Below are 12,068 nucleotides of genomic sequence, written 5' to 3' on the forward strand. Positions count from 1 at the left end.
ACATTTCGTTAAGTATATGTGTGACATTAAATGAGTTACAATATTGTGCGGTAATCACAGACAATGGTAATTGTAGATCCAAAATAACTTGTAAAATGATAATAATAAAAAAATTGTTGCCAGAAGCTGCAGTTGCATAGCTGGTGACAGCTATTGTTCTCTGCTTTGAAATGGGTGGGCTGCTCTGTGTTGTGCATTCTAAAATCTGTTGCTGTCTTAGCAAAATCTGAACTATTTTAATATGAAGCTATTTTTATGTTGTTGTAGATCATTGAGAAGAAATTATAACTAAACATACTGAGACAAGTTTCTCTCTTTTTTTTTTTTTTTTTTTTTAATGCAGGGGATTTGGGAAACAAGGATTTCAGTGCCAAGGTAAGTCACAAATGCTTTGTTGGGCTGTACATGTTGTTGCATCTTACAGTGAAGGCAAAACTCGCCTGCGGCAGGAGAAAGGAGCCTGGAAAAAGTAGGAGAGCATCTCTGCCTATGGGAATTCTAAAGGAAGACAATTACTCAAATAACTATTGGTTTTTATATCATATACCTCGAACAATCAAGTAATTGTTCGCACTATAATAACACAAAAAGTGCTTGGTTTTTGGTTTTTTTTTTAATCTGATCATGGTAAATGTCATATAATCTACGTGTGTTGCAGCTTCTAACTTTCCATGAAAATAATCCGTGCAATTTAGCTTTTGCAGAGACCATTTTTCACATCAGCAGCTCTTGTCTGTGTGGGCGTTTTGGAAAATGGATTCACTTTTTAGTCATATGGCTGCTTTTCATAACCCAAACTCCCTGTTTTTAATTTTCATCCACTGGATGTTTAGGAGGACCTTTGGTTTGAACTGCATTTTAGGACAGGCAGCGTTTTTCTATCTAATGTAATACTCAATCACAAAAAAAAATCTGCCCCTACAAAACCACTGATTTAATAAATTCTACTAACCTTGAGAAATGGAAAGCTGCTGTAGCGGAAGGTGACTATATACATGAAAGCCAGAGCATGATACGCTGTATTCTCACATATTCTGTATTTTTGCCAAATTCTTATCATTATTTAACACTTATTCATGAAATAACCACACCCAACTATTGCTGTTTTTTTTCTATGTCATCTGTTTACCTAATGAGGATGAGGCTTTTTTGTTGTCCCTTTCTCCTCCCCCCGCTTCCCTGTTGTTTCACCTGCACGTGTGCAGTGTGTACTCATTAGCTGCCCTTTGCCTTGGTTCTTTCATTACATTTTTAGTGGTTATTTGCTAATGCTCTAGAACATCATCGACTATCCTGAACGTTGCTTTGACTTAGTAGTTGGCGAAATTATGGATTCTGTGGTATTTTTGTGAAACTTGATGTTAGCTGATACTTCTTGAAATGAAGCCTTTGAGAAACTGAATGTAAAAGGATGATGTCTAAAGATGTTGCAATAAATAGTTTTCTTTCTGCAAGTAGAAACTTGCAGAGAGACATACAGTGAAAACGTTGCGTGCTTTATTAAGGTAAGCGTGCAGCCATGGTTTCACTATGAATCTTTTATAGAAAATCCTCTATGTCCCAAGGCGTTAATACTAAATTCTGTAGATCCTCCCGTTTTTTTGCTGCTCATCGCATCCAGATCCGTCTGCAGCCCTCAGGGGGCAGTGAAATGGCATTTCCCAAATCCCATTCAGGATCTCTCAGTGGGTTCGAGTTGAAGAATTATTTAGATACTCATTACAGATTTCCATCACTACAGGTGTTCATTACAGTCCATTACAGATTCCATTGTAGAAAATAATTGGGGCTGCGTTTGGATTCTGCAGTTATCTCAAGTTTTGCAGTTTGCACAACAATGACTTGGTCTTGTTTTCTGTCCAAGAGTTGGTGGCTCGAATTGACCACGATCCACTGGCCTGAGCCACCGATCTGGTTTGCTGTGGCACTTCATTCCCAGTGCTCTGGATTTTGTGGCCAGAATTCCTTCTACCGTCATAATTCTAGTTAGCTAGGAATAGTTTTATCTGATGAGGGCTAATCTTTATAAAGCTAGTTAGAAATTTGAATTCAGTCTCATTTTCACTCCAAATACTATGAACACAACCAAGAGTCAAGGGGTAGAACGGCTTCATTTATGTTTAAGTGCTTCAAAGAGTTCATTCTGTTAGGATGATAGTCTTGAAAACTAAAACTTACGTGATAAGCAGCTGGATCAATTTGTTTCGGTTCAACTTCCCGAAGCTTCCATCTATAAAGTTACCAGCTGAAAATGAGAAGACAAATTAGTGAGGACATGAAGAATTTAAGAAAAAAAAAAAGAAACTACAAGTTAGGTTGCAAAAAACCGCTCTAGTTTCTTTAAGCAACTACCTTTACAGAAAAGAATGATAAATGAAGAATAAATGGGAATTTCAGTATGACATGAAGGAAAGAATGTTACAGTGACAGCTCCTACGGTAACAATAGTTCTTGGTCCATCAGAGTTTCTACTATAAGAAACTTTTTTAGCTCTCTTGTCAAGAGTGTTGTAAAATCTCTTGCTAGAAAGAAACTTGATGTCAGGCAGGTTTCAGGGTTGGGTGGTTTTCTCATTTCCAAAGTTGTTTTAAATTCCTCTGGCCTTTGTTACTGAAGGGAAGAGGAAAGGTCCATACTAGTCATGCATCAAACTCAAATGATGCTTCTGCTCTAAGAAACTGCAATTATTCTATGACTATTTGTGTTAGTGATTCTTTAATTAAACAAAAGGCCTAACTTTGTATTTTCGCAGTATTAAACGTTGCTGCTAACCCAGTATATTTTCATATATTTTAAAATTTCTTTAAAAAAGTGTCACACGAAATGCAGTTCTAGTTTTAATTTTAAGAGATGCTCTCAAAAGAAAGGAATTTTTGTTTAAATTTAAATTTTATTTAAATTAAAACAATGCTGCATCATAATGGTCTTTTTTTAGACCACTAATACGTTTTTTTTCATCAGGCTTGCACGGAGCCTTGGATCATGTTTTCAATTGTCTGTAATCATTTTGTTTTCTGATTTTGTTGCCTATGTTTCTGCTGTAATGTTCAGCTTCAGCATTACATAAAACATTTAAATGAGTTCTTTGGAATTGAAGAGAAATATTTTCATTTATTTCCTTACAAAGCTTTACATTTTTTTTTCCTCCTTATTTTTATGGGATCCCTATGAATTTGCAAAAGACAATAAATTCAATTTTGGGCTGGCTTTTATGGGCCTTATTGCAGCAGAGGTTCAGGGTGCAATTGCTTTATTACCGTGCAAATGCTCTGCAAGAGTCACTTCACATCCTAAGTAGTTGGTCTGTATTAATGTGCATGTTTTAGTGTGCCTGGGTGTGCTGGCAACCACATCTGCAGAACGGCTGCAAGAGTTTTACAGCTGTGAGTTGCGATCTGCACAATTCTGGGGCAGTGTCAGAAACAAGTTTTTCATAGAGAGGGTTCGGGGTCAAGAAGCATCAGTGGAAAAAGTCTGAGCCTGTTGGTGATGTGTGAGTTTGAAAATGAACTTGGAAGAGTTCAGCTGCATTAACTTTCTCCTAAGGAATATATTTTTACTGCTTCCTGTTATTAGGAAACGTTTTACTGTTTGAAGTTTGTGTTTTATTGTTGATTTATGCAAACGCACAGCATCCTAAAATATTGTGCTTCTGAGATGGGAGTTCTGACTCTGTTTTGGTTTTGCTGTTTTCTGTTGATTGTCTCTGTGGTAGTGAAAACATGATGGTAAGATGATTTAAGCGAGTTATGGCTTTGTTTTGTTTCCTTACATTGTCAAGCGGGACAGCAAGCTGTCTGTAACGCGGAAAGCTTTTCTCTGATATGCACATGGAAATAACTGCAAGATGGATGTGAAAAATTGAATAATCTAAAGCGTTTTCCAGTCCGTGACAGTAAGAAAGTTTCTCTTTTAAGAAAGCAGACTTTAAATTAAGCAAGCTCTTAAGTAAAATTTTGGCTTCCTCATTATTCTGATATCATTGTTATACTCTGAGTATAACCTATATATATATATATTTTTTTTTCTATTTGATTTGTGAGAAAAGTTTTTCTGGTGAACAGAGCACAACAAATAGCGATTCTCTGGGATGCAAAGAATATATAGTGGAGAACATAATGTATGTTTAGAGGTTGTTTTAAGCTCAGCACTGAAGGTTCAGCAAGTTTCTCCAGGTAAAAATACTTTTAGTTACAGTAATATGCGATCGTGTTCCTGATTAAAGGCGTGTTGTTAATTCTCCCAAATGGTCAAAAATTGTAGTTATTAACTGCAAGTTTTCCCTCTTTTAGATGGTTTCTGCAGGGTCTGCCGAAGTGCAATATTGTGCTATAGTTCAGTTTTGAAATACATTTGGCTTAAGGATCAAGGTTTAGTTCTTGATTTTCCATCATGGTAGTTGTGTTCTCCTACCAGCAGTTTCTTGTTCATTTTACTACCCACATTTTCCTTCGTAACAAAAAAAAAAAGCCCACCCTAATAAAGAAAAATGTATTCCATTGCTGTGTTGCTTCTCATAAAAATAGTTGCTGTCTTCCTTACTTGGAAATGTTATTGCCGAAGGGCGGATAAGATAAAGTTCCCCTCTCTGCGCCAGAGCTACTTCTCTTGTATCATTATCATTTTTGCGGTAAGATCGGATATTACAGACCACAGTTTGAACAATGCGTGTGTTTTTCTTTGTACTCTTTATATTACTTATTAGTCATATGCTACAGTTTATATTAACTGACATTTCTATAAGCCTGAGACTGAGAAATGAATTCTCTGGAAGTCACTGAGGGTCTGTGACCGATGCTTTCTGTGTAATTAACGGTCAGCGTGAAATCTCCCAAGATGGGACTTCACTCTTGATGTACTGAAAGCAGCTGACTCATTAATATACTCTCATGCAGATAACTTGGAGGTATCTGTTCAGAAACCTCCAGAGCAAAATCAAAAATGCATACACACAACCCCCAACAACAACAACAAAAAAATAAACGAATTAAAGCCACCTGGGAGCACACATTGCGTCTGCACACAGTTTCCACGATTCCTAGCCCAGCTTTGTCCCTTCTGTTGGTCTTTGCCCTCTGTGGACTGCGTGTCTCTGGGCTCCTCCTCACCGAACAGTCATTTTAATGACCTGCGGACGGTCTGATGTACAGATCATAAGCACGCAGATAAGATGCTTGTTGTGCATTTGTCTTGTCAGCTTTTATTTATTCTTCCCCTCCTTTGGCTGTCCCTTTTCCTCCTCTGTGCAACATACAGCCCAGATTATGAGGATCCTGTTAATTGTCTGATACTAGTGTAGGTTGAGATTCTGTTCCCTGTTCCCGTGGTTGAACTCTGAGAGATCTTTGAAAAATGACCCGTTTTCTCAGTCTGTAGTGAGAACAGCACTGACATGCAGATGAAACTCCCGAGTCTTAACGAGCGCAAACACATTAGTGTTGGTTCTGATCGGGAAAGCCCTTTGGAAATGTGTATCTGAATTATCCCTGTTTTTACAGAGCTTGGGTGTGCGTTGCTGGGTGGTTTTGGAGCGTGCAAAGGGGATTTACCGAACAGAGCTGTGTTACGGCAGCACGTTTGGTGTCCTGCCGGTGCTAGAGGGTGTTTGGTTCATGGATCACGCAGCAGCTGGTGCCACAGAAAACCCCTGAAACGCAAAGTGTTTGGGTGTCGGGGTCTTAGCACTGCTTTCCCCTACAGATCTGTTCCTGTTCGAGCATCGCTTGATAATACAGACATAGAGGTTGTGCTTTCAGCAGTTGTTTCCTGTGCGGGGAAGGGGCTGTCTTGCCTTTGAGCATCATTGCTCTATGGAAAGAACAACAGGGCATCACTGTCAGAAGAGGGAAGAGATGTCAATCCACGTTTGTGAGGAATCTGTTACTACAATCATGTGCATCAAAAAAAAAAAAAAATCCATATATCAAATATATGCACAATGCACAATTCACTCTGCATAGAACGTGACAGTGAAATGGAGAAATCTGCCATGGTAGTTCTATTTTTCTGGAAAATTTCCTTGGTGATAATTGTGCTCATCAAAACTGGACTGTAATTAAATCTTATCTTGCAGCAAAAGCTTTTTTCTTGTATTACATTTCAACTTCACCCTTCCCACACTTGTAGCATGTTAAGTTTTGTTTACTCGACTCAGTCGGATACCCCAGCAGTGTGTTCCAGCTAAAAGAAACGGACTGTTCCAGTGCCCTGGATGTGATTCTGTGGAGCTCTTCAGCTTCTAATTAAACATGTGGGAGGGAAGCTCATTCCGAGCTGACAGATAAACCAGTTTGAGTCCTGGGCAAGATAAAGTTTGGCATATTCTTCATTCTGCCCTCTGCTTTGGTGTAATACTGCACATCAGCTGCTGAGTCGCAGCCACATATGGTGTTAATTTTATACAAGATTTCTGTGGATGTGACTTGTGCCATGAGCAGAATTTAATGAAATGCTGGAAAGAAAGTTGCAGAAAGATGAAGAAAACAGATTTCCCTGTTGGGATGCATTGATAATTATTTCTTTGATGTTTGTTTTTGTGGGTTGTTTCTCTTTAGGGTGAAAGGTAAAAAATAATAAGTTATTTAATATATACTTAGGGCTCAGTTTCTCAGCTTTTACATCTGCAGCAGAAAGCATTAAAGTCTAAGAGCGAAGGACTCCCTTGTGTATAATTAATAATGGAAAGTGCCCTTTAAGTGTTTTTAAATTCTTGTAGATGCTGAACATGATAATTCTAACTGATTTCCGCAGTGCTCGTTGAAGACGTGTAGGGGCTGGAAGTGCTTGGGAGTTGGTTATCAGCAGTTAATTTTTCAATTGCAGCTATTTATGAAAACTGTCTTCCATGAAAGTGATTCATAACAGTTACCTTGCGAGTCAGGCAGCCGAACATGTGTGTTTCTGTGGATTCCATTGTCATTTATGCTGATCTCTTAATTATCACCTGATTTACATGAAGTTTTTTGGTTCCTTTCTGCAATTACACAACTTAGACTGTAAGGTACTGCAGACACACACTTTTTTCTTCAGAGTATCTTCTAGTGTCTTCATGTAGATTTTGAAATCACATTTCTGTCTTTATTGATTAAAATCTTTTCGTCAAATGAGCTTTATTAGAAGTCTGGAATATGTCCCTATAAACGTTGCAGCCGTTTCCCCTTTTTTTGCTTTAGCTTCAATCAAAAGAAATGTATAAAGCTATTAATATTTTATATGTTGCAAGCATTTGCATATGGATAAATGAAGCTTGGAATTGCATTTGGAAGTTGCAATTTTTATTCTGGAGCGAAACTTTGAAGATTGTGTTTCTGAAAATTAGATACTTTCCCCTCCAAATGATCCTTAAAATGATAGCGCAATGAATATTGGTACCAATTTAATTAACCGTTTTCAAATTTTTGATCTACAAGAATCAGATGTTTAGAAACTGGCGTTCTGTGTGCTGAGTTTCAAACCCACTAATAATGTACATCACTGCGTGTCCTTAGTACAAGTTAAAAAAAGATAAGTAGTGACTCAAAGTGGATTGGGTACTATCCTTCCTTATTTTACTATTAACCGTGGGAAAAGTACATACTACAAGGTACAGGCTGAAGACAGAAATTCTTATTTCAAAGAGAGTTGAACTTGGTTCTCAATGTAACTCTCTTTCCAAGGCACAGACATTTCGCTCTTCACGTTCATTTAAAATTAATAGCATTTTTAACTTCTCTGGAATGTACTAAATGTGTTATTTTAGTTCCTCAGTAAACAAAAGATTATTCATGTATGAGGATGACTTGGAAGAATAGTTTATCTTCTTTCAACTTCTGGTCTCTGTTTGGTTTTTATTTTGTTTTTTAGTCACCAAGGCATGGGCCAGAATCCACTTGGAAGTATTCATGTCCTCTATAAATTGGTCACTAAGTGCCAAACGATCCCCCTGATAATTAATTGCTCTGGTTGTTGAATTACGTCTGCGGTGTCGCGCTTTGTGGTGCGGCGTCTGCAAGAATCGTCACCTGGTGCCTGTTCCCTGGTACCTGGACAGGTTTTCCATTTTCTTGCACACACGCCTTGAGCCACAGAGACGTGGTGTGTGGCGGGAGATGATGTGATCCTGCAAGGTGATGACAGGTTCTGGGCAGCTTGATTTTTCTCCTATTCCAGAGTTTTAGAAAATAAATGGATTTCAACCTAACAATTCCCTGAATTTGTTTGACTCGGAGAAATTGTTAAATAATCGTGTTACAATAAATATAGAAACAGACTAATGCAACAGAATTGACTACAAGGATATATATATATATTTTCAAGTTTTTCCATCATGGCAGGTTAGTTCATTGGATTTGGGATGTGCTCTAAAATTAGTCAGATTTTGGATTGCTCTTACCTTGTTTGCTGACTTTTGCTTTAAATGAATTAAATTTGAGAGCATTCCAAGTATGTCAGTTTTATATCTTCCTTTCTTGTCATCAGCTTTTGCAAATTACATCTGTTGGCTATATTTTTATAAGATGGAACTCCTCTGTTAATGCAAGCGGATGCAAACACAGTAGAAAGCAATAGGTACACTCCTGTGCGGGGATATTTTTCAGTTCTTCTGTGTGCACGTAGGCCCCTTGAGATGAATGTTGCAAAATTACAGAAAGGAGAAAAATATAATTTTGCTGATGTTCTGTTTCAAGTATTTCAATGCCCAGATGTTGCTCAGAATTGTTTTTGACATTACTGGGAGATGCTCAGGTGTGAGCTTTTAAAATGCAGTAAAGGCTCAATAAATCTGGTTGTGCAGGTGCCTGGTGCCTGCCATTGTCGACACACGTGCAGAAGTCAGCAAAGCTTATTTCTAAGATTTCTGCAAAACTGAAGCCTTGTCTCAGCCTCCTGATGCTGCATAATGGGGAAAGGTTTAGTTGTCATGTTTGTGTAAAGTTCTGTTCATCTAATGATGAGCTTGAGCTTGCGCTTCTTTGAACACTTCGCAAAAGCAGAATTATGTTGGATGTTATTAAAGCTGGTACAAGACCAGGCGTCATTTTCATTTTAGAATATAAATACATTACATTACAAATATTTAAGGCTTGTATTTCTACAGTGAGGGTGGTGAGAGCCTGGCCCAGGTTGGCCAGAGAGGTGGTGGATGAACCATCCCTGGAGACATCCCAGGCCAGGCTGGACGGGGCTCTGAGCAACCTGAGCTGGTGCAGATGTCCCTGCTCATGGCAGGGGGGCACTGGGGGAGCTGGGGAGGGCCCTGCAACCCAAACCCTTCTGTGATTCTATAATTTGATATATCCTGCATCATCATTTTGTGGCAGCAAATGTTTTTACATCGTTTCCATGGGTTTGTTGCCAAGTATCCTGAAGACAACAGGGTCCATTAGTTTCGGGGGTGTCCCTGGAAGTCGGTCAAACGGGACATCCCCGGAAGCCTTGAACTGCTTCGGTATCTGGGTCAGAGCTAACGGAGCAGACGTGCTTGACTTGGGCTTTTTGCTCAATGTGCCTTGTTCTAGTACATGGTACTTTTAAATTACTAGAATAGAAAATGTTAAAAGAACACTGTAAAATATTTTATAATAGAGCTGTTTCTATATTGGGAAGAGAGAGGGCAAACCTTTGTCACTATCGCATCCTTTTCCTGGGTTCTGTAGAAGGCCTTTGACTTCAGATTCTTTTGTTTCCTGCCTTAAACTCCTCTCTAGGTCTGTCGTGTTTTGAATATTTATAGTCACAGGCTGTAACTGCAGCCCCAGTTTTAAACAACCCGGTTGCTGTAATGGGCATATAAAGTCCCAAGGCTTTTTACTGCTACTGTCATCTTAAGTGCTTTTGAATCCTGATAAGAGAACGATGAAATGTGGGTGGTTATGTTAATGTGACTGACAGTGACTGAGACTTCACGTTAGTAGGAACTGAGTGAACAAATTCATTGATGCAAGGCCATGAATTTATGGACACCTCAGTCTTGGAGTATTGATTGTTTAAGTAAATGTGTAGCTGAAGATTGCTGAAGGGAATAAAAGACTTTGTCATATATCATTAATGCATTAGGGAGGTCTGACTGGGTTTATGCAGGTTTCTCTAAACAAGCTTTCTGAAAAAGAAATTGATAAATATGCTCAGTAAATTTTCATGAAGTCCTAAACACTATCTATGGAGCTCATTTTGTAATTTAAATCAGTACATTAGAAAGAGTACTAATTGTAGAACTTACTGCAGAATTAAATTTTTAATAAATCTTGCTCCTTCTTGGTTTTTATTCAGCTTATGCAAATATTGACCTTTGAATTCTTCCCATTGCCTGTGTTTGATTGAGCCTTGCTTTGAAGGGAGGGGGGGTGTGTGTGGTATCATCTTTAAGCTTTTGTTGTAATAATTAGAAGGGCAGTGTCAGACACATGGATCATTTGACATTTAACATGGCAAAATGGAAAGGAAATTGGTGACAAAAATCAGTAGGGTTAATTTTAGAACAATCAAGTGTGAAGTGTAGGGAATGGAAACTGGGCTGGCCAGCAGGTACCATAACCCGTGTCCTTCCTGAGCTTCCAGAACACAGTCCAGGTCAGCTCTGCGTTCAAGGACATTCTTTGTAAGAGCGTAGGATTGCATTAATGTGCAGCTAATAAATGGTCTTAATATTTTACAGCCTGGATTTTGCAAGCTGCTTTGTATGAATGGATCAGGATTGCAGTCAATGCGCGTCTGTTATTCTTGTTCTGTATGGAACAACAGTTGGGATCTGACCTTAGTCTGTAGTTAATAGTGTAGGCTTTAATATGTATTTTTATTTGCAGTGCAGAGATCCTCTGAATAACTGAAGCCTCATAATTTGCAGAATTCAGCATTAATATTTAGTAAAGTGAGATACCCTTGATACAAAAGGATTAGTAACCTGGAGAGGCACTGGGTGTGCTGAGATGTGCAAATATTGTGCTGTCACTTTCCATATGGTTTTTTTTTTTTTGAAGTGGAAATTATTTGCTTGAGCTTAGTATTGAAATTTCAATTTAGTAGCATGATAATACCTCTTAAAATTTTACATTAAAATATTGTCATATAAATAGTTGATATAATTTAAGTTGTGCTAGTTATGGCTGTAGGGAAGGACAGAGTTATAAATGCCATCTGAAACAATCATTGGATATAATATATACCTCATGCAAAAAAAATGTATGCACATATCTTGTAATAGTAATTAAGAAGCAGTAGTGAGGATGCAACCCTTACTTCCTAGCTGACTTGTAGAATGGCTTCATCCCTGTGCATGTGTAATACATAGATACACTGTGGGAAATAATTTTATTTTTCCCTTTTACAGCGTATTTTGGAAAAATGGAACCCTTAATTCTAGCTCTCATTGCCTGGGCAAATTATTTATCCCTAGGTTGAAGCTTAAAAGCAGAATAATTTATTCTTCTATGGTATCTCTTTCTGCAGTTAGAAATTCATTCTGCCCTGCTGGTGGGATGCAGGGTAACAGATGCAATCTTTGGATCAACCAGCTACAGCTTTTGTGTTAACCAGTCATCAGCAAATACCACCAAATTACTGGAGCACAAGACGCATCTGTTGGAAATCTGTTTACATCTTTTGTGAAGTAGGACGGGGAAAGTGTTACTTGAATGGGGATTGGGTTAGAACCAGCTGTGCCGAGCGGCGAGCGTGGCCCATGTCAATGAGCTGTGTTCAGAACGCCCAGCAGACCTTGTCCGACTTGGGTTCGTGTGGCTTCGCTCCAACTGTTTTGATTCTCTGACTGTTGCATAAGCGAATTCTGTGGTTTATTTGCGTTTTCTGACAATGTGAAATCTGCCTGTGTGCAACTTGGTGGGCAGTAGCCTAAATGCATGTGTGGCTTTTCAAGAGTTAAAGCTTACAGGGGTTTTTTGTTGCTTATAATTTCAGATTTAGTCTCCACAGGGTGTGTTGCCTCCTTATTTTTGAAGGAATGCTGTCTTAATTTCTGCATTCCAAAGGAAAGCGTTAAGACTACAAAACAACCCTTTAACATTTGCTTAGTTCTCAACTTTGATATTTTATTAATTTGTTCTAATGGCATAATCCATGTTGCCATGAGGATG

The 12,068-nt window shown here is 38.4% G+C and overlaps 1 protein-coding gene across 2 annotated transcripts in view; it reads left to right on the plus strand.

Annotated features, from left to right (window-relative positions):
- The window catches only part of PRKCA (protein kinase C alpha), a 122,134-nt gene that overhangs the window by 3,942 nt on the left and 106,124 nt on the right, over nucleotides 1–12,068 (plus strand). For both annotated transcript variants that reach the window (XM_065647649.1, XM_065647650.1), the window contains exon 2: nucleotides 344–375. In XM_065647649.1, coding sequence (XP_065503721.1) covers nucleotides 344–375 — 32 coding nt within the window. The remainder of the gene's footprint in view (nucleotides 1–343; nucleotides 376–12,068) is intronic.

The sequence above is a fragment of the Caloenas nicobarica genome, chromosome 18 (genome assembly GCF_036013445.1).
Source record: "Caloenas nicobarica isolate bCalNic1 chromosome 18, bCalNic1.hap1, whole genome shotgun sequence".
Taxonomy (NCBI): Eukaryota; Metazoa; Chordata; class Aves; order Columbiformes; family Columbidae; genus Caloenas; species Caloenas nicobarica.